Source organism: Pistacia vera, unplaced genomic scaffold (genome assembly GCF_008641045.1).
Source record: "Pistacia vera cultivar Batoury unplaced genomic scaffold, PisVer_v2 Contig225, whole genome shotgun sequence".
Lineage (NCBI taxonomy): Eukaryota > Viridiplantae > Streptophyta > Magnoliopsida > Sapindales > Anacardiaceae > Pistacia > Pistacia vera.
In genome coordinates this window covers 1120391-1143570 of record NW_022196030.1, presented here as the reverse complement: position 1 = coordinate 1143570, position 23180 = coordinate 1120391, and the positions used below count along the sequence as shown (strand labels likewise).

General features: G+C 37.2%; 1 protein-coding gene and 1 pseudogene across 1 annotated transcript; both read right to left on the bottom strand.

Annotated features, from left to right (window-relative positions):
- Positions 1 to 20531, bottom strand: part of LOC116130779 — a 32499-nt pseudogene extending 11968 nt beyond the window's left edge.
- Positions 14824 to 15267, bottom strand: LOC116130841 (3-ketoacyl-CoA synthase 11-like). The gene has a single exon (XM_031416528.1). It carries the CDS (start codon positions 15265 to 15267, stop codon positions 14824 to 14826), a length of 444 nt encoding a protein of 147 aa, XP_031272388.1.
- Positions 20532 to 23180: the final 2649 nt, after the last annotated feature.

Below are 23180 nucleotides of genomic sequence, written 5' to 3'. Positions count from 1 at the left end.
TTGTGCTAAGGCTTCTACATCTATCCACTTAGTGAAGTAGTCGGTGACCGCGAGCATACGCTTTGACCTGGCATAATTGGTAGCTTTCCAACGATATCTATCCCCTACTTCATGAATGACCAAGGTGTGAGGATGAAGTTGAGTGGTTTTGGAGGTAAATGTGATACTTTGGTGAAGCATTGGCAGTTGTCACAATTCTTGGCGTACTTGGCTGAGTCGACCTGCATTGGGCCAGTAGTAGTTGGCTATTAACGCTCTATTGGCGAGGCTCAGTCCCCTAGTATGATTGCCACACTCACCTTCGTGGAGTTTTGCGAGCATGTACTTAGCTTCCTCAAGGGTGATACACTTGAGGTATGGTCTTATGAATGATTTCCTTAGTAGGCGGCCTTCATGTATGGTGAACCATGCTGCTTTAGCTTTGAGCCACCATGCCTTGTTCTTCTTTGTAGGGGTTCTTCGTTCTTTAGGTAATGCAGGATGAGGGTCATCCATGACTCGTCCATGCCGATTAGAGCAACTTCGATCGAGCCAGAAGTGATTGTTGATGTCTGTAGGTGTACCAATGGGTTGTTGTTGGCTGCTTGGTCTTTAGAGTCAAACCGCGGTTCGCGAGGGCGTCTGTATGAGAGTTTTTGGTCCTTGAGACCTGAGTGATTGTGAATTCTTCAAAAGATGATTGGAGCTCATTGGCTAAGTTTAGGTATGAGGTCATCTTGGCATCCCGTGCCTGATAGGAGCCTTGGAGTTGGTTTACCACCAGCTGTGAGTCAAATTTCACTTATATCTTTTTGATCCCCATTCCTTTGACAAGAAAGAGTCCGATGATCAGCGTCTCATATTCGGCCTCATTGTTGGTTGCTTTAAAGCTGCACCAAATAGCTTGTTGCATAGTATCTCCTTATGGGGAGATGAGTACCAAACCCAATCCGCTATAGTTGACATTGCTTGAGCCATCCATTGCTAGGATCCAGTTGGAAGGTGTATGATCAGTCAGACATAGGAGCTCTCTCTCCGCCTGAACAGAAATGCTAGATGCGAAATTGGCAATGAATTCAACTAGCACTTGAGATTTGATCACGGTGCGGGGTTCGAAGGAGATATCGAATTCACTCAGTTCCACCGCCCACTGGATGAGTCAGCCTGAGAGATCTGGCTTGTGGAGTATCTTTTTCAATGGGTAGGAGGTCAAAACTGTGATTAGGTGGCACTGAAAGTACGGTCGCAGCTTTCGTGCGACTGTGATTAAGGCAAGAGCCAGACTTTCAAGTTGGTTGTATCGAGTCTTAGCGTCAAGTAAGGACTTGTTAGTGTAGCAGACTGGCAGTTGCTTTCTTTCTTCTTCTTGTATCAGCACGACCGATGTGAAAAATTTCGATACTGCCAGATAAGTGAAGAGTTATTCCCCCGTCTTTGGCTTGGAGAGCAGTGAAGGCGATGTTAAATACCGTTTTAGTTGAACCAATGCCTTTTCACATGCTTCAGTCCATTCGAACTTCTTTGACTTCTTGAGGGCGGCAAAGAAGAGATGACATTTTTCCGTTGACTTGGAGATGAACCGACTTAGGGCAACTATCCTCTTTGTGAGACGTTGCGCATATTCTATGCTGGTTGAAGATGGGATGCCTAGAACTATCCTGATCTGATATGGATTAGCCTTGATGCCTTGCTGCGTCACCATATACCTTAGAAATTTGCATGAAGATACACCAAAGGAACACTTGGTTGAATTCAACTTCATATTGTATTTCCGTGGCACCTCGAAGGCTTCTCGAAGGTAGTCAAGTTGCTTCTCAGTGATTAATGACTTTACCAGTATATCGTTAATGTAAACTTCCGTGGAATCTCCTAGTAGGTTGGAGAACATTTTGTTCACAAGTTGTTGGTAGATGGCTCCAGTATTTTTCAGGTTGAACGACATCACATTGTAGCGGTGATGCCTTGTTCGATAATGAAGGCGGTCTTCTGTTGATTGTCTGGATACATCAATATCTGGTTGTAGCCAGAGAAGGCGTCCATAAAACTGAGTAGTTCATGTCTGGCAGTGGCATCCATTAGGGCATCTCCAACCCACGCCAAAATGGCGCAAAAAACACCAAACTGGCGTGGGTTGGTACTCCAACCCACGCCAAACACTGTAACGCCCCGCTTGAGGTACGTTGTTATTGTTTCCTCTTTCGCCCTCATTTGAGTTGTTTTTGGTAATATTGTTTGATCTTCATTAGTATGAGTGTTGTGTGGATTAATTGCCTTGAAATGGGTTAAAAATGGAAGAAGTGTAGTATGCCGAGCTTCGCCGGGGCGAAGAAGAATCTTCGCTGCGGAGAAGATGTGTTGAAACCACCAGAAACTCTCTGGACGGTTTCGCCGCGACGACATAAGTTTCTTCACCGCGGCGACGGGCCGATTTTCATGTTGGTTGAGTTTTAGATATTTTCTTCCCTAAGGGCAATTTGACCTTTCTACCCCTAATTAGCAGGAAAAGTGGGGAGTTAATTGTAAGGATTTTTCATGGAGAATATGTTGTTTTGGGGGGTGAGTTGTAATGAATCAAAGGATATAGATGGAATTACCAAAGAAGAGTAAGGGCAAAATGGGAATGCTTTGTTATATATTTCATTAAAAGGAATTAGAATCAGAAAAACCCCTCATTTTCTTCTTCTCAAACGCAACTTCCCATCTCCACTCCTCTCAACTTTTCTTCTCTTCTGATCAAGAATTCTAAGGGGTTTTTGAAGTGATTGAGGTAGAAAAGCAACCTAAGGCTTCCTAGTAAGGATTCCTTCTTAAGTTGTGTGATTGGTGAGTTTTGGTTTATATTGGAGTTTGAGATTTTTTATTCTTTTGGTTAAGAGTAGAGAAGAGGTCAAGCTAATCAAGTGAAAGGAGGAATTTGTGAAGTCTCTCCATAACAAGGTAAGTAAAACCCAACCCAAGTTGAGATTCATGAAATTTCTTGATTAGGGTTTTGATAGAATGATGTATGTATGTGATGTGCTGTAATATGCCATGTATGGAGTATTAAATGAGATTTCTATGCTTTGTGAATGTTAATACCTTGCAAATATGAGACATGGGTTTGTTGGGTTGACAAGGTAGTTGAGATGGTTGAAGGGGTGTTATGAAACCCTTTTTGGATTGTTTTTTGACAGTTTTCATGGCTTTGTGAAGGGGTTTTTCCCTTCATTGGATGGTTAGAAAAGTTTTAGAATCATGGCTATGATGAGTTTTATGTGCACATGAGTTGTTTGATGAAATGCCTAATAGAGGTTTGGTGTGAGTAATGAACCTTAATTCTTGCAACATTGTATGTTGGCATCTCATAAGTGCATTGATGAAGTTGAACCATCCATAGGCACTAGTTGTACATGGAGAAGTGACCTAAGAATGTAGAGAATTGTGTGTGCAATACCCTATGAGTAGAGAGCTTGGTGGGTACAACTACTAAAGGTAAAGAGCATTGAAAATACTACATAGAATGAATTAAGAGTAGTATAGTTGGGATGATGCTTTGTGATCATCACCCGACCGCTATGAATCGGATTGATGCTTTGTGATCATCATCCGAATAGCCCTTAGAGTGAGGGTCGATGCTTTGTGTCGTCACCCAATGAGTATAAAAATGGGGTAGATGCTTTGTGATCACTATCCGATTAGTTATTAGATAAGTGGGTTGATGCTTTGTATCATCATCCAATGGCTAGTAGAAGCGGGTTGATGCTTTGTGATCATCACCGATAGTGACTAGAGACGGTAAATGCTTGGTGATCATTACCCAAAATTCATGAGGAACGGGTAGGTGCTGTGATCTCCACCCGATAGTTAGGAGGAACCGAGTTGGTGCTTTGTGATCCTCACTCGGTAGTCCACTAAGAAAGGGTTGGTACTGTGTGATTCCATCCGAGCCATAGAGAGTGAATGGTGCTGTGTGAACGCCATCCGGTCGTACCTCCGGTAAGATGAGGCCCTGATGTTTTAGAAACAGAAATAGTATAAGGAAAGAATTAGAGTTATACACGGGGACAGACAGTTAGAGGTTTTACTTCTGAGCATTATTTGTGCTCACCCCGTTATTTTCCTTTGTGGATGCAGGTCCTAGGTGATGAAGCAGTCGGAGGGGCGTCGGCAAGCGAAGAGATTAGCTACACTGTTCCCCTAATTCGTCTTTTAAAATGCATTTTTGTAAACAGTACTATTGTGTATAAAAGACTATGTATTATTAATGAAAAGAAACTTTGGGCCCAATTTTATATTGTATCTTGCATGCATTGGACTAGTTTTCAGTAGATGTTACAAACACTGCGCCATTTTGGCGCAGTGTTACAGTGTTGCGCCAAATTTGGCGCAGCACTGTAGCACTGCGCCAAAATGGTGCAGCACTGTAGCGATAAAAATATATATATATATATATATTTTTGAAATTTTGCTTTTTTTGTTTTTTGTTTAATTTTGTTAAGTTATTTGAGTATTAATTTACACCAAAATACACACCAAATTTAGTTGAGTATTTGTATTTAATTTAATTTAATTATTATTTATAATACTGATATAATTTAAAAAATGATGAAAAATTAAAAATAGAACTTTATTCAATGCAAATATTAAATTACAATAACTCAAAATAAAAATTAACACTAATTTAAAAATACTAAAATTAAAAAAAAATACAACATAAACTCAAATAACAATTTAGTATTCCGGTAGATTAGTTCTGGATAAGATCATCAAAATATTGAAAAGAACTAGAGTTATTACAAGAAAAGAAATAGATTAATTGTTATTTAATATTGAAAAGAACTAGAGTCATCAAAATAATTATTATTTAATAAAAATATCATTCCTAATATTTAATTAATATATACAAAAATAATAAGTGAAATAGATTAATTGTTGATTATTACAATAAAATAAAAAAAGAATATTTTTGGTGTAATATTTGGTGTGGTGGGTTGGAGATGGAATAGTATTTTGCACCAAAATTTGCACCAAATTGGTGCAATGGGTTGGAGATGGTCTTAGCATGTCTATGTGGGGGAGTGGGAAGGAGTCCTTAGGACAAGCCTTGTTCAGGTCAGTGAAATCAATACAAACTCTCGACTTCCTGTTCTTCTTCTTCACTACTAACACATTCGCCAACCAATCTGGATAATGGACCTTCTGAATCTAGCCGTTGCTAAGTAGTTTTTCCACCTCCTCATTAATCACCCTGTTTCTCTCCAAGGTGAACCTTCTTCTCTTCTGTCTCACGGGAGGGTAGTTCGGGTCAACATTTAGTTGGTGCATGATGGCTTTGGGGTTGATCTTGGTCATGTCGGAGTGAGACCAAGCGAAGCAATCTTGGCTCTCCTTTAGAAAATCGATGAGCATTCTTCGGATGTCAAGTGAGAGTTGAGCTCCTATTTGTGTCCTTCGGTCCAAGAACTTTGGGTGGATTTGGACCTCATCCAACTCCTCTATAGCTAGTTAGTCCAACTTAGCTCTTCTGGCTGGAGGTGTCTGTAGTTGCTACATGATGCCATGATTTGTCCTAAAGGCATTTTGATAACAATCTTTGGAAGCCTTCTGATCTCCTTTAATCTCTTTGATGCTCCATTTGGTGGGGAACTTGGTAGTTTGGTAGAAAGTTGAGGGAACAACCAGCATGCCATGAATCCACGGCCGACCGAGGATCACATTGTAGGGGGAGGGGGCATCTAATGTCATGAAGGTGGTTTGATGGTTGGTCATTTCAGCATAGACCAGTAGGGCAATCTCCCCGATGGTGTACTTTTGCTCTGAGCTAAATCCTACAAGGAGAATTGGGTGACAGTTGATGCTAGACTCATCCAATCCTATCACCTTGAATGCTTCAAGGAACAAGATGTTTGTTGAGGAGCTGATGTCTATTAGGATTCTTCTAACAATGATGTTGGTAATCTGGAGGGTGATTACGAGTGCATCATGGTGGGGATTCAAAAGTTTTGTTGCCTCGTTATCCATGAATTCTATCGTCAGGTTGGTGGCTCTCTACTGTGTCGGTCTTGAGTGTTGGAACTGCGGATTAGCTATGGCTCAAGCATGGCACTTTGTTGAGGAGTAGCTCACCCCTACTAACTTCTAATCCGCCTAAGATAACGCCACATATTCCATCTACTAGAGGGGCTTTTGGTGGAGGAGTGACTTGGTGGTCTTTGTTCGTCACTATGCTTTTCCACTTGTCTGTCAAGAATTCATGGAGATGTCCCATTTTCAACAGCTCGGCTACTTTGAGGAGAAGTGCAATACAGTCAACGGTATTATAGTCATGGTCTCCATGAAATTCACACCATTTGGTGGTGTCCTGCTTTGCTCCAGGGTGTTTCAATTCGGCTGGCCACCTAACCACGTTTCCCATCTCCTTCATCACAGCTACCACTTCCACCGACTCAATGTTGAGGTTGTAATCGGGCAACTTGTACTTAGGTGGTGTGTTAGGCTCACCATGTTGAATTGGAGGGCGGTCCAGTTGTCGTCTGTTGTCTTGTACAAAAACTCTTCTTATGGGATAGGGTTTTGCTAGTCTTGTGTCATTGCGTCTATCGGGGCACCGAGAGCGGCGATCATCGTGGGCGTTTTGATTAGCTTTGTGAGCTTCATTTTTCTCCCACCTTATCTCAATCCAAGCATGGGCCAATACATCTTCCATAGTGTTGCAATTAAAATTAGTGAGTTCCTTGTACAACTCTCCGTCTAGAAGTAGACCTTTCCTGAAGGCATCAACTACGATCTCTTGATTGTAGTATAGGATAGAGAACTTTTTGGAGTTGAAGCACCCCACATAGTCTCTAAGGGGCTATTGCGGTATTGTCGGATTCGATAAAGGTCATCGAATAATTTCTCTAGTTTTTTGCTACTGACAAATTGCTCCATGAAGGTGTGCGTGAGTTGAGCGAATTAAGCAATGGAGTGATTGGGAAGGTTGGTGTACCACTGGAGTGTGGGTTCTATTAGGCTGGAGCTAAAGCTTTTGCACATGCATGCCTCTCGGAGATCTCTTGGTATGGTAATGATAAACATCTTTTGCTTGTAGGAGGCTATATGGTCATCTGGGTTGGTGGTACCATCGTACAATTTTATGTTGAGGAAGGTGAATTTGCAAGGCATATCTGAAACGGCAACTGCATCCATGAATGGCGATTCAACATAGCTCTAGGGTTGACTTTTTCAGGGATGTTGGCATTCCTGGGATGCGTTGGATCATGGCTTCCATTTTAGCTAGTTGTTTGGTTAAGGTTTGTTCAAGAGTTGTTGGTGCAGGGGCGTTGGGTTGATGTGAGTGGTCGTGCTGAGCAGTATAGTCTGGGGAGTTGTGCCAATTAGTGATTGCATAGGGCGTGTTTGTTGGAGTGTAAGAGAGTGTTTAATTGTTAAGATGGCGTGGTTAAGGCATGTATTTCAACGACTGGATTGGTTGAGAGGTAGACATTTTCTTCTTGTGTTGGCTCAGCAACGGATGTGGTAGTGTTTGGGTCTCTATTTGTGTAGGTACCAATGAAGGTGCCTCTATCTGGGCTTAGGAACAATTGCCTGGGTTGAATGGGGGGTTGGGAGGTGGATGCATGATGTTGATTGAATGACCAATCCAAAGAGTAGAATTGACTTACCTTATCTTGGAGAGCTTGATATTCGGCGAAGATGGCGGCGTTCTGGGCTTCTAGGGCTTGGTACTTATTATTACTTTCCTACACCAATACAGTGAGCACTTTGATTTGGGTCGTTACGTCCGACGTTGCACTTTTCATGTGGTTGGCCATGAGAGCTGAATGGAAGGGGGAGAGTTGAACGATAGGTCGCTTTTGATCATTTGATTGACAGGGCCTTACAGTGGGTGCCAAATTGTAAACGCTAAAATTTACAATTAAATTGAGGATAAAATCTTGTAGGGCAAGCCACTGACAACCTTGATGGACTTGCGGAGGGTGCCCCTACGAACAGAGGGGAGCTTTAGCAATGTAGGGAAGTTAGAATAGGTGGTGGATTTGATAATACGGGAACTGGAACTTAGGGGTGATTTTTGAATGCCCATAGAGAGGGTCAACCTCTGTTTATATAGTGAACCCTAGGGGTCTGAATCCTAATAGGACTCTGAGTTCTACTTGGTAGGTGAGTTCTCTTTTCGGAAAGAGATTAGATTTTCTGCTTTTATCAGTTTAGGCTTTCCTCTTTGAGTAAGATCCGAGATCTTGTTAAAAGAGGAATTTGATTAGGATTCTGATCATTGTTATGGACTGTTGTGGGCGAATGGGTTGGGCCCAATTCAACTTAACTCGAGGGATGACCCAACTCATAGAGCAGATAGTTCCCAAGGTACTCTAAGCGTGGGCTTAATCGGGATTGGGCCAAGACTCTGCATTGTCGCATATTAATGATGTTATTGGATCTCGTCAGGTCCAATACGATTTTTTGCCCATACAAGAACTCTAGGATACTCTATTGATTGCTTAAGGGAGAGAGACTTGTAATCAGAGTTTGAGTGGTTGTAATTTGTAAACATTGTATTCCTTTGACTTCACAGTGAAAACATTTACCTTACCACCTCCGTGGATGTAGCCCAATTGGATAAATCACATATATCTTGTGTTTGATTAAATTCCTCACTTAGAAACTTTATTTGCTTTGTGGTTGATTGTTTGTTAAGACACCTAATTAGGTCTTTGGGTGTTTTTCTGCTACATCAATTTGAGTTTAAATTTGTAGAAGAAACCAACTAATTAGTTTCGGGTTGGTATGATTTAAGTCAAATTGTGCTCAATTTATAACATTAATTTCAATATTATATAAGTGAAAGAAGTTACAACCAATATGATCTTTGCTTAGATATGAAAATAAAACAAGTTTATCAATACTGTGTGGGTTAACTACCTTTGGGTGGCTGAGTAGTTCGATAGAGACTGTTGAGTGTATTACTCAAGAGGTCCTGAGTTCAAGTCACTCATTGATTGCTAATAGGGGTAGCCACTGGAACTCTTACCTAGTCGGTAATTCTAGGGTCTTGATGGATTAGTTGAAGTGCTCATAAGCTGGCCTGAAAACCCTTGGTCATAAAAAAAAAAAAAAAAATACTATGGGGGTTTGTAATAACCGAATAATTCTATGGAGTGAGTTGTTATCCTGGCCTATGAATTTGTTTATATAGGTTTCATCCTCTTAATTCTTACATAAGATTTTGGAGAAATATATATAAAATTAGAGGGTGAAGAGAAATAAAAAAAATGAAAAAGAATATATCATTATTGGATGGAATTGTCTCATAAGTGTTAAAAAAAAGGCTTTTTTATAGATTAATATCCATATAATTATGTCAATAAAGAGTTTCGCATGCAATTAAATGTGACGCTCAATTAAGAGATCGATATTACAATTCATAAAATTATTTTAGTTTAGCAATCAATAAATTTATTATGTGACTGCATGCCACATATATCTTACGGGTCCATACATTTAAAAATGAGCTCCTGTCGGATGTATCTTCTCAAATACAAGAAGTTCCATCATATATATGACCTTTAATTTGTCTCTTAGAAGAAAGACAAATCCTGCTTTGTTACTGTTGATGCTTGATTTTGACACCAACGACTCGCACATGCAAAGTGCTAAGCTGCTCTTAGAAATTACACGTGAATGATTGAGATAACCTAATGCAAAGACTGAATAATAAATGAGAGATGATTTTTAAAGTAGTTCGGATGCTTAAAGTGAATCCTACATCTACTGTTATTTTACATATGAGAGATTACAAGAGGTTACATATAGTGAACAACGAACAGAGATACAATAACTGAGTATTCAGATAGAATATCAAGTCAGTCTCTTTCTCACAGGTTATCTTTGATTTGAAAGTTAAAGATTACAATCAGAATGCAGGTTCAATATCAGAATCCTGAAAATGAGAGGGGGAGTCCTCCATTTATAGTAAAGGAATTCAAGGTAATGATTACAAATCTGCAAGTGGGTAGGTGTCATGCAAGTCCTTCCTTGCATCCCATTGGCTGATAACTTAGGAAATATCCTCAAATTACCTAGGGCTTCAACAGGTGTGCGGCTCTCATTCACTCATAGACAAAACCTAAATCTGCCAAGTTGGTGACAGTCATATTCTTCCTGTCTTGGGGCGACGTGGCAACTCCTGTATGGCACAAAGCCTTCATAAACTCTGATTGGTGCTCACTAATGTAAGCTTACGTTAGCCCTGACTTTTTAGGCATAACAGTTGCCAACCTAATTTTATATTACATCGATTGGACACCATTTGGTCCCATTAGAAAAAAGGCCGAAAGGTTCAAAGAAATCGATCTAGTTCAAGACTAGTTTAGTAATGGATCAATAAATAAATAATGTAATTGCATGGCCCATATAGCTTGGAAGCAACATTTATTAATTATACATTAGTCCACACATTGCAACACATGAACTTTTATCCCATCTATCTTATTAAAAGTAGTTCAAATTCAACCAATCCATAAGAACTTTCTATATTTGAAGGAAAGACAACCACTTTTCTACTTACTAGCCTACTCAAGGAAAATTATCAACTTCATTCATCCATTGATATTTCTTCACCTTCGCCGGTTTGATTATCTTCAGTACCACTTCCGCGCAACACAATTGTTTCACTTAAAACCCAAGGTTCATAACAAATCAATAAAGAGTTTCACAATTGAACAAGAGGCTCAAAGCGATCAATATTACTGTATATATATATATAAGAATAACTTTCGTGTAATCATAAAAAAATTATGGTCCCAACTTGGACTAGTTTATAAATAATAATAAACTTTATAGTGTAATAACTTATAATATTTTTGACTCCGGTTTTAAGGAACTTGTTTTCACAAAGTAATAACTATATGTATATTACAAAAAATATATGTTACATTATATTAAAGGTTTAAGATGAAAAACATTAATATGTTTTTTTATACAATTGATCTCGTAATCAAATAATTTTTTTTTTTTTTTTTTTTTTTAACTTTCGTTTGACATTAATTTTTGTCCAAGGGAAAATAGATGATAAGAAGAAAATTACTTTACCCTAATTTAACTATGAGAAGCTAAAATCGATATTATTGCCACGTATGGCTTGGAAACAACATAGCACATGGACCTTTTATCTAATATCTATCTATGAAAAGCACTCCAAATTTAAGCATGCAAGAGGACTTTCTCTCTTGGAAGAAAACACAAATCCAACTTTTTCTAGGAACTAGCCTACTTATAACTAAATATGTCTTAAACACCAAAAAAGTATACAATAAGTCATTCTTGAAGTACCATTCCGAAACTATGAAGAGTCAATAATTCAAGGCTTCACATGCCATTTAATGAGTGCAAAGTTTTTCTTAAGTTCATCTAACAATACGTGTGATCAGGGGTGTTCGGGCTAGCTTGTGTGCACTTCAACTAATCTTTCAGGACCCTAAAGTTGACGACCAAATAAGCATCTCAGTGGGCACCCCTATTAGGGTCTGTGAGGATTGATAATCCTAGGATTATACTATTTTATCTATGCTTTTTAGCTGGATTTTGGATACTTCTTCTTAAGTATGTGCCTGAATTGTAACTTAATTTCATATATTTTATATTTCAGGCCAAAATGTACAGTTAGAGCAAACACTGAGTGGAATTGAGTTTCTGGACCCAGAATCAAGCGAATTCTAGGAATCAGGAAAGTTCTAATGCAGATTCGAAGCACTATGAAGCTTGTTCCTATTGGAGATCACAAAGATTGAAGATTCAAGCAAAGAAGTAAGCGGAGGGTAGTTTTTAAATTCAGAATAGTTCAGAAAAGTTCACCGCGATGAGAAAGTCTCGGGTTAGATTGTTCAATAAAAGCCAACTCAATGCCGCGGAGAAGTTTATTCTTCGCCGCGACGAAGTCTGCAATTTTCAAGTTTATTAAAACTGTGCGTTTTAATTGTATGGGATGAGTCTTAGGGTTAGGGGTCGACTATTTAAGAGAGACTTAGTTATTTTGAAAGGAGTTGGACACTGTTTGGAGAAAAAGGAGAGAAATTGAAGATTGGACGCCTTTGGGTTCATCAAATAGGGAAGATTCACTCTCTTTTCGTTATTCCATCATGTTGAACTCTGTGTTTACAACTTTTATTTTGATTTGCTTTAATTTTAGTATGAACTAACTCACTTTTGGGTTAGGGTTTTGATGTAATTGGGATTTTAATGTCTAATCAATAAATTGATGTTGCTTTTACATTCTATTGCATGGATTGTGTAATTACTCTTGTTATAAATGAAATTAATTGTTGAGCATGATGAGACTGAGAAGTGAATCATGTATTAGCCTCTTAGGGTAAATGCCATTGATTGATTGAATGCTAGAGATAGGTTTGAGAATCCATGAAATCAATTTAGGATTCCATTTAGCTTAACGGACTTGGAACTATTAACCTTCATTTTGTTAGATGCGGAAGCTTAATAGGGATAAGTAGGAAAACATAGCCTGAGAAGGTATGTTTTACATGTTAGGGTGTCCGATTTATAATCCTTGCATGTGAATGTAGAAGTAACAGAAATCGTAGATTAATTCATAAAATCCTAGTGAAGTCAAAACCGTAACCGCTTTGTCTTAATTGATATTGCTTTCATTAGTTAGATTTTAAATTGCGTTGTGAGTTTTGTTTTAATTTCAGCTTAATTGTCTCCCACAAATCCAACCATTTTTCGTTTGCTCCAACTTGATACAAATTAGGAAAATTAGTACTTGACACACAATCCTCGTGGGAACGATACTCTACTCATCATTCTATTACTTGTTGCGACTAATGCACTTGCTACACATTGCATGTTTATGAAAAATACGCATTAGGGATTCGAACTCATGAGTTCATGAAACCTTCTTTTACTCTTTTACCATGAAGCCACCCACCGGTGGTTATCTAACAAATACTCTTCCTCCTACAAATTGTGCAACTGTTGGTACTTGAACAGAAAAATTATATATCAGTTTAAGGAATATATCTTTCTTTATTCTAGGTCTTCACCTTTATTTATTTTGAAAATTCACATCTATATATGAATATTAAATTAAGAAAATTTACCTAAGATTCACAAAAATCGATAAAGAGTTTACAATTGAACATTAGGCCCAGACTTTGCACATGGTCCCTGTTTAATATCTCATTAACTAAAACTTCAAATTCAACCATAGTCTTAACACACATCTAAGTATCTATAATATTAAATTTTAGTTGGCATAAACTGTCCAAGAATGCTACGGACACCAGGACTGTGTACCGAAATCTTACACCGAATTATGTGTCACGTGACTTAGACCAGCCACGTATCTCATTAACAAATATTTTGTGAGTGAACGACCGTTCATCAACTTTGGACGGTCGTTCACTGTTATTGGATGGGAATCCATTATATGTGGACGCCCGTCCATGCGAAATGAACGATGGACTCCCGTCCATATTATATGGACGGGAGTCCATTTACTATGGATCGGGGGCCACATACAATGGACGCCCATCCATACTTTAAAAAAAAAATTTTAATAAAATGCAAGGATGCTCGTTCATCAGTTATGGACGACCGTCTCTGAATTTTGGACCCCCGTCCATACTATAAATTAAAAAAAAATTAAAAAAATTTATGGACGCCCATCCATTATTCAGTGGACGGGTGTCCCTCACAGATGGACAGGCGTCAACATATACTAGACGCCCGTCCCTAAATTTTGGACCCCCGTCCACATATAATGGACACCCATCCATCCTGTAAATTTAAAAAAAAAATGTATATAAATAAAGGGACGCCCGTTCATCAGTTATGGACAGTCGTCCCTTAACCTCTTCTTGTTTCCCCATTATAAGAAAAATTCTAGCTCTATTGATGATGATGATGATTTACAAGCTCTCTAGTTCCTCTCTTCCTTCTCGATACCTATCACCAAAACAAACCCACAAAATCTAAGCTTTCTTTGCACATAAAGATTGATTTTTTAAAGGTGCCCAGAAGTGAAAAATAAAAAAGATGATAAAAATTAAGCTAAAAAAAATCAAAGTTTTGAGATACCCATTTCGATTCTTTGGTTAGTTCAGTGGGTTGTTGAAAAAAAAAATTCTAGAAAACCCAAAAGTGAAACAAACCCAATGTGTTTTAAAATAGTATTCTAAAAACTTTAGATGGCCTTCTTCCCTCTGATTTTGTATCCCCACTATAAAGCAAAACCAATACACAGAACCTCAACTGCTTTCTTGATAGTAGTCAAGTATTAATTTAATAACAGAGGAAGAAGAGAATAAAGCTCGTCAAAATAAAACAAGATGAGAACTTCGAAGAAGAAGAAGAGCGTAGATGAGGAATGAAGACGAAGAAGAAGAGCGGAGATGGGGAATGAAGACGAAGAAGAAGAGGGGCTTGTATTTTTGTTTAGAAACTTTTTTTTGTTTAGAAACTTTTTTAATTTAAAGTTTGAACGGGAGTCCATTAAATGTGGATCCTCGTTTATAGTAAATGGACTATCGTCCATAAAATATGGACAAGAGTCCATCGTTTATTTCACATGGACGGGCATCAACATATAATGGACTCTCGTCCAATAACAGTGAACGACCATCTATAGCTGATGAACGGCCGTTCACTCACAAAATATTAGTTAATGGGATACGTGGTTGGTTTGAGTGACGTGACACGTAATTCAGTATAAGAATTCGGTGCACAGTCCCGGTGTTCGTAGCATTATTGTAAACTGTCTCTTTCTGAAGTTGAATAAGCTAAATTAATTTAGAAAGAAATTGGTACAACATTTGGTACTAGAACGGGAAACTTATGAACTTCATCCATCTATGGATTTTTCTTCCCGGCAGGTTTTATGGTCTTCAATGCCTTCCACATAGCACTGTTACACTTGAATCCTAAAACAAATGCAATCTGCCACGTTTGATCACCTTTCTTCATCCTCCCCATGGCCTCTGAATAAGCCAGTTCATACCACAGAGAACTACTTGAAGTATTCCTAAACCTGTAAAGAGTCATTCTTGAAGACTCTATATGCCATTCACTGAGTTCAAGGTGTTTCTCTAGTTCATCTAAAACGGCTTTCCCTCCTACATGAATACAAAAATGTTCGAAAGCCAACTTGAAATGGGAAATGTATGACTTAATCTTCATTTTAAAAAGTTTTTTAGCGACTAAAGTTACAACGAATAGAAGTTGCTCTGACATTGGAAAAACTAATGGCCCGAGTTTAGTGATATTAGTTTGAAGGGCTTCTCCGGAAATAGCCATAAGGTCTTTTGAGAGTGTGACTCCAATTTGTTGGGCCTCATCCTCTTACTGCAATACACATTTATAACATCTATCATAACTTGAAGCGACTGCGATCAGATGATCGGTTGGAAAGGAGGATGGCAGCACCACCCATTTGAAATAAACAGTTTGAGAGAAGCATCAATCGGTCATTACCAGAATACTAGTTCTTAGTGATGTTCTCTGTGCTCACAACTAGAGCACATGAATTGGGTTGCACCTGTTACAATCAAATTAAGGATGTGTTACGTTAGATTATATTTAAGTTGTCTTTAAATTTAAAATATAAACCAATGAAACCAAACTCGTATATAAATATGTATGTGTCATTGTTTAGCTCCCAATGCCCCTTAGTGTCTGCTTCGAAAATTTGTATCTAAATGATTTTTTAAATTCGTTATAAATTTGTAACAAGCCCCCTTTTCATATCTGTTTATTGATATCTACTGGAAATATGTTTGTATGAATTTTAAACATATATATTCTTTTTTTTTTTCAATAAAAATACTGACCAACTTAAACATATTAAAATAATTAACAACTCCTGAAGAAAAGGATATATATTTGAATAATTGAATCCAAACCTGTCGAGTAATTCATTTACGCAACTTATGAAACATGTTGCATTAATAGGTATATAGATTTTACGTAAAAATGGTAGTTGTCATGTGTGATTTTTCCATTCAGCTCGGAGAAGTCAAAAGCCCGCGAGGAACTAGTTTGACCCAGAATCAGTTCGACTCAGCGTTTGTCTGGCCCAACATAAGCTCTTTGAGATGTTAGCTCGACCCAGCACAATCTAGTCACGACCAACCCTGGCAGTAGTTCGACAAACCACAAATAAGCTCAAATCTCAGATATTTCAAAAGAGATAAGATCAACACCGAGGACAGTGCGATCTTAATGCTCAATCACGAAAATATCAGAGTTGCAATTTGAATCTGATTGCAATCTCGATAAATTCTCTCTTTCCTTTATCTCAAAACTTGTATATAAACCCCCACCAACGATGATGTAGGGATTATCAAATTATTCGAGGCAAACTTATTGTTATTCTTGTAATCCATCAAAAGCAATGAGATAATAGTTAGGGGTGGGTAAAATTTTAGGGTAGAACCGGAACCGACAGGTACCCAGGTATCGGTTTCGGTTCCAAATCAAAGGAATCGGAACCAAAATCGGGAACCGATACTAAATTGGTATAATATTAAAGAATATAGGTTTTTTTTTTTTTTTTAATTTTGCATATGGGTTTTTTTTTTTTTGATATTTTACATATCATATAAATATATAAGAAAATTTTGGTTTTTTATCTTAGGATCAAAATTCTTCTTAATTTTCATTAAAAGATCAGTTTTTAAAAATATTTTTATTAATATTTAAGTTTCACTTATTACTTGATTAAGAAATTAATATACATTAAGATATTTACGTTAAATAATAGCTTTTAAATATTTATTATCGGTGAAAACAAACAATTAAATACTTATAATCAAGCATCAAACATCAAGTAAATATAAATAAATATATTATTTAATGTTTTGCATTTAATTGTTAGGAGTGTAATTGTAATTTTATAAGGGTTTATTTGTAATTTTTTACAAGGGGGTTAATTGATATTTTCTAGGGTACCCAGAACTGGCCGGTTCCGGTTCCAGTTCCGATTCCTTTGATTTTGGGTGGGTACCTGATGCATATTTTCATAAACATGCAATGACTAGCAAGTATACTAGTCGCTCAAGTAATAGAGTGATGAGTGAGTATCGTTCCCACGAGGATTGGTTGCTAAGCACTAAGTTTTCCATTGTTCTCAAGTTGGAGCAATCGAAATCTTTTGTATTAATGGGAGCAATTTAACCTAAAACTGAAACAAAAATTACTGAACTAAGATTTAACTATGAATGTAAGCTGTAAAACACGGATAAAATCAATTCAAACAAACGGGTAAGGTTTTGACTTCATTCGGACTCTATGGGTTAAACCTAAAGAATTAAGCTAAATTCATATTCACATGCATTGATTGTAAATTGAACTCTCTAAAGTGTCAAACATACCTTCTCAGGCTATGTTTTCCTACTCTTCCCTATTAACCTTCCCCACCCAACAAATTGAAAGTTAATAAATCTAAGCTCATTAAGCACAAGAGTCCTAAATTGATTTCATTAATTCTTGAATCTATCTCTAGCATCCAATACTACAATGGTGATTACCCAAGAAGCCTAACATGATTCATTTCTCAATCTCATCATGTTCATCACATATAAACAGTAAATTCAGAGTAAACACACAATCAAAGCAAAATCATATGAAAAGAACACAATCAATTATTTAACCCATGAAAATCCGAATTACAATCAAAACCTTAACCCCAAACTAGGTTACTTCATGGCTAAATCAACAATACAAATGAAATCAACGAAAATACTAAAGTTCAACATAATGAAAATAAGATAAAAGACAAGAAATCTCCCCAAATAAAGAATCCACTAGTTCAATCCCGAATCTTCCCTCTCTTTAGATCTAAATTCGCTCAAAATGAATCAAACAAAAATGTAAAAAGCTGCTAACCCTCCTCGAAGACCCCTTGCAAAAAGACTAAGTTTTTCTTTTATACTTCTCTCAAAATTCTAAGAAAAACGCTAAAAGATAAAGCTGTGTGTTTTACAAAACTGAAAAAAATGCAGACTTCGCCATGGCGAAGAAGGAAACAGATCTGGTTCGTGATTGGTCCATTTTGCTGTGACGAAGAACAACCTTCGCCGCGGCGAAGCTTCTTGAAGAATTCTAAAAATTATAAAATTGCCCCTTTGCTTGATTCTTCGATCTTCGGTGCTCTCCCTTGCGAACAAGCTTCATAGTGCTTTATTCTGCTTCAGAACTCTCCCAACTTCTGAGATCCGCTTACTTCTGAGTCCAGAATTTCCAATTCTGTCTTTATTTGCTCAAAATGTCCATTTTAACTTGAAACACGAAATGTAACGAATTAAGCAACAATTCAGGTCAAAATGAACTAGAAGGTATTTAAAATCCGACTGAAAAGTCTAAATAAAAAGTATAATCCACGGATTATCAGTACCCACACCCGCCCACCCCTAATAATAGTGGATGTATCTTTTCATGTTATTTATTTTCTCTTTAATAGTTCAATTGCTAGTTTATCATTAAATCACGTATACATCGGTTCCGATTATGTCAAGATTAATCAGATCACTCAGGTTGGTGTGAATTTTGTATCAATAGTAGAAAATAACAAACCTGCCAAAGTTGTTTGGCGAGGTCAATAGAAATAAATCCTACACTGTAGCCCATACCACCTAGATTATAGGTCAAAATATTCCCTCTCAGCTTGTAGTGATTCACTATCAAGGTTGATAAAGATGATATTGGATTAAACAAGCTACAATTCACCACAAGAATTCTTATTTCTCTAGGATTCACTCCAGTTTTTTCCAAGAGCTTGTCAATTTCTCCAACTATGACTGTTTCTGTCTCCTTCCTTGCCCCCACCAAAGATAGGGTTTGAGCGATCTCCATCAAGGCTTTTGTCCCGTAAGTCATCTCTCCAACCCTTGATCTCTCTATGATTTTCTTTATAAAAGCTAAAAAAATTTTGTGCTAGTTTGTGCAGATAATTTCAAGAAATATTCTTTACTGCACATCAAAGCTGGTTTAGGACAAGTCATTATCTAAATGATATGTATAAACTCAAGATTATTCAATTAAGGTAGAACAAGAAACCCTAGATTTATAATCTCACATTCAACCACAAAAATTGATAATGAAAACATGAAAATAAGCATAACAATAAGAAAGGAACATAGAAATTATAGTGGTTCGGTAATCAATTTGATTGCCTGCATCCATTCTCCAAGGTAGCAAGAATTAAGCACTATAAAAGGGAAATCTTACAAAGTTTTTGCACTTCCTAGTATACAATATTATCCCGAGAAAAACCCCTTTGTCTATCACCCGTAATCACCCTTGCCTCACCTCTCATATTTTAAAATATAAGAATTTAAAGAGTATTTATACAAGAACAGAAAAGGACAATTGTATAACAAACCAAGATTCCAAAATCTCACCACACCGTTTGATTCATCTTGCGTCTCCAAAGACTCCACCTCAATCTCCATCACAAAAGATTTTCTTTCTTTATAACAAAGAGAGAAAACTCGAGAAGAAGCAAGCAGAAAATGTTGCGACCTCAAAAAAATTAAATCTAGAGCAGAAATGACACAAAAGCTCTTTCTATTTCTTTAAATACCCTCTGACCATGTACATCAGCCTTTGACTCCACATCAGCCGACAAGTTTACAAAATCAAGTGCCACATCATCATAAATCTCCACCTTGGCACCTGATTTTTCATTCTCTACTACCTAAAAAAAGATGTTTCTCCACTTTACTTAATATGAAACATGCCCTTGAAGAGCCTTAGTTTATCCAAAGTAACAACTTTGGTAAACATGTTTGTTGGATTCTCTTTCTCAGGAATTTTCTCCACCTTGATAAGCTTCTCTTCAATCATATTTCTAATGAGATGAAGTCTCACATCAATGTGCTTTGATCTCTCATTGAAAGCTTGATTCTTGCACAGAAAAATAGCATTATGGCTATCACTTTTGATCGAAATCTATCTCTGAATGTACCCCAGTTCACTAAGCATTCCCCTGAGCCAAATTTCTTCCTTTGTAGCTTATGTGATTGCAACATACTCAGCTTCTATAGTTGATAAAGTCACAATAGCCTACAAATTTGCTTTCCAACAAACCAAGTTATTCCATAAAGAAAACACAATAGACTTCCTTTTATCAAGGTTCTAGCATAATCAACATCAACACACCCCATAATGAAATCCATCTGATCTTGCCCTTTATTGTACACAATCCCAATTGAGATTGTTCACCTAACATACCTTAGAATCCATTTCACTGCCTCCCAGTGACATTTTCCAGAATTACTCGTAAATCTGCTCACATAACTAACTACAAAGGCCAAATCAGGCTTTATACACACCATTAAGTACATCAAACTTCCCGTTGCATTTGCATAAGGGATATTGGCCATTTCCCTTTTCTCATCTTCTGAACTAGGACATTGATCAATACTTAATTTAATATGTTGACCCATTGGTGTCTTGACAGGTTTGAAATCAAGCATATTAAACCTCTTAACAACCTTCTCAGCATACTCCTTCTGAGATAATACTAACCTCCTTGTTTTCCTATCTCTTTCAATATTCATGCCTATGATCTTTTTAGCTTATCCCAAATCTTTCATTTCAAACTGCCTATTCATTTCAACCTTAAATCTAGCAATTTCAAAAGCATCCTTACAAGCCAACAACATATCATCAAAATAAAGAGCCAAGTAAATATAACAGTCACCATACAAACATTTAAAGTAAGGTAGCCATCAAAATTGCTTCTATTGAAACTAGCATTAATCATAAAGCTATCAAACTTCCTATGCCATTGCCTACGTGAATGTTTTAAACCATATAAAGACTTCTTCAAAAGACACACTTGATTCTTAGAACCTTTTTCAAACATTTCAGGTTGTTCCATCAAGATTTTTTCCTCTAAATCACCATGCAAGAAAGTTGTTTTAACACCAAGTTGCTCTAATTCTAGTTCAAATTGAGCCACCAGAGACAAGAGTACCCTAATGGTTGTATGTCTTACAACAGGTGAAAAAATCTCAATATAATCAACACCCTCAACCTGTGTAAAACCCTTTGCTACCAACCTAGCCTTAAATCTAGGTGCTTCTACCCTTGGAATTCCCTCATTTCTTTTAAACACTCATTTACACTTAACAACCCTACTGCTCTCAAATTTATTGATAAGAACCCAAGTTTTGTTCTTCATCAAAGACTCATACTCTTCTTGCATAGCTAACTTCCACAGCTTAGAATCTCTACTCTCCATGGCTTCTCTAACTGTCCTAGGTTCTTCTTCTATCTCTTCAGCAACTTGAAGTGCAAAAGCAACCATTTCAACATGTGAATATCTACTAGGTAGCCTAATTTGTCTCCTTTGCCTATCTTTAGCCAACTAATAATTTTGGACCTCATCATGAGTTTGATCATCCTTATTTTCAACTAAGACAAGTTCCTCATCTTGGGCTTGAAAGTCTTCTTGTTGATAATCTGGCTGCAAACTGCCAAGATTATCAGTAGAAGTTTCATCATCCAATTCAATCCTAATGACTTCAATTCTTTCACTAGCTTCACCATCCTTCTCACGCAAACCACCTAATTCTTCTTCATTAAACCTAACATCTCTACTGACTATACATCTTTTCTTAGCAATATCCCAACAATTATACCTTTTTACTCCATCAGGGCCTATGAAAATACACCTAATAGCCCTTGGGTGTAACTTATCTAACTTGTCATGCACAAAAACAGTATAGCCAAAAACTCTTAGATTGCTATAGCCAGTTGGATGTCCAGACCATTTTTCAATAGGTGTTTTGAGCTCAATGGTTGAGGAAGGAATCCTATTAATAAAAAACACTACTGTATGAGCAACTTATGCCCATAATCAGGTAGGGAGTTTGGCATCGGATAAAAGGCTTCTAACCTTTTCCAATATAGTTCTATTCATCCTCTCAGCTAGCCCATTTTGTTGAGGTGTGTACCTAACTGTCCTATGCCTTAGTATTCCATTCTCCTTACATAGCCTATCAAACTCCTCATTAATGAATTCCAACCCATTATCAGTTCTTAATTTTCTAATTCTCTTCCCTGTTTGATTCTCAATCATGACTTTCCACTCTCTAAATTTGCTAAATGCTTTTCCTTTATTCTTTAAGAAGTATATATGTACTCTCTCAGAAAAATCATCTATAATGCTAATGAAGAATTTACAGCCCCCTAATGATGGATATCTAGTTGGCCCCCACACATCAGAATGAATGTAGTCTAGAATAGACTTAGAATAATGTTTCCCTACATTAAACTTGTATCTTGCTCATCTTTCCATAAATACAATGATCACAAAAGCTTAGTTTCTCTATTTTGTCCCCTCCTAAGACCTTCTGCTTGTTAGCTCAACTAGACCTTTTCTCACTAACATGTCCGAGCCTTTTACACCATGAAGAGGTCTTGTTAGGCTTCTGAGATAATGACACAGTTGTTGTCCCAGAAATGCTTGAACCATTTAGAACATACAACCCATTTTGCTTCTCTCCCTTCATCACAACTAAGGATCCTTTAGTGATCTTAAGAACTTTACCTTGAGCCTTATAGTTATACCCATTTGAATCTAAGCTTCCTAAGGAAATTAAATTCCTTTTTAACTTAGGTATGTATCTGACTTTTGTGAATAATTTTGAACTGTCATCATGCAAGCTTAGTTTTACATCTCCAATTCCTAAGACTCTACATACAACATTATTACCCATCAAGGCTTTCCCAGACTCCAACTTCTTAAAGTTCTTCAAAAAAATTCCTATTTGAAGTCATGTGAAAGGTGCACCCAGAATCTAGAATCCACTTAAAACTTATTTCCCTTTCAAAAGCCACCAACACATCTGAACTCTCATACTCATCAAAAGCTACATCTACACTCCCACTAGCATCTTTTTCCCCTGATTTTTTCTTCCGATCGGGATAGTACCTTTTGAAATGTCCTTCCTTACGACAGTAAAAGCATTTTCTCACAAACTTTGATTTTGATCTTCCCCTGAAATATGCTCTCTTATGACTTTTCTTTTTAGATCTACCTCTCACATTAAGCCCCTCACCATCTAATTTACCCTTTTTCCTAAACTCAACATCTTTTGTAGTAATTGCTACCACAACCTCATCTAGCTTAAGAGTCTGCCTACCATACTTTAGAGTATCAACAAAGTTTGCATACATTTTTGGCAAAGAGTTAATAAGAA

What these genes read in the sequence shown, in the direction of transcription:
- LOC116130841 (XM_031416528.1), bottom strand. Translation starts at nt 15,267, where the DNA reads ATGGCTATTTCCGGAGAAGCCCTTCAAACTAATATCACTAAACTCGGG.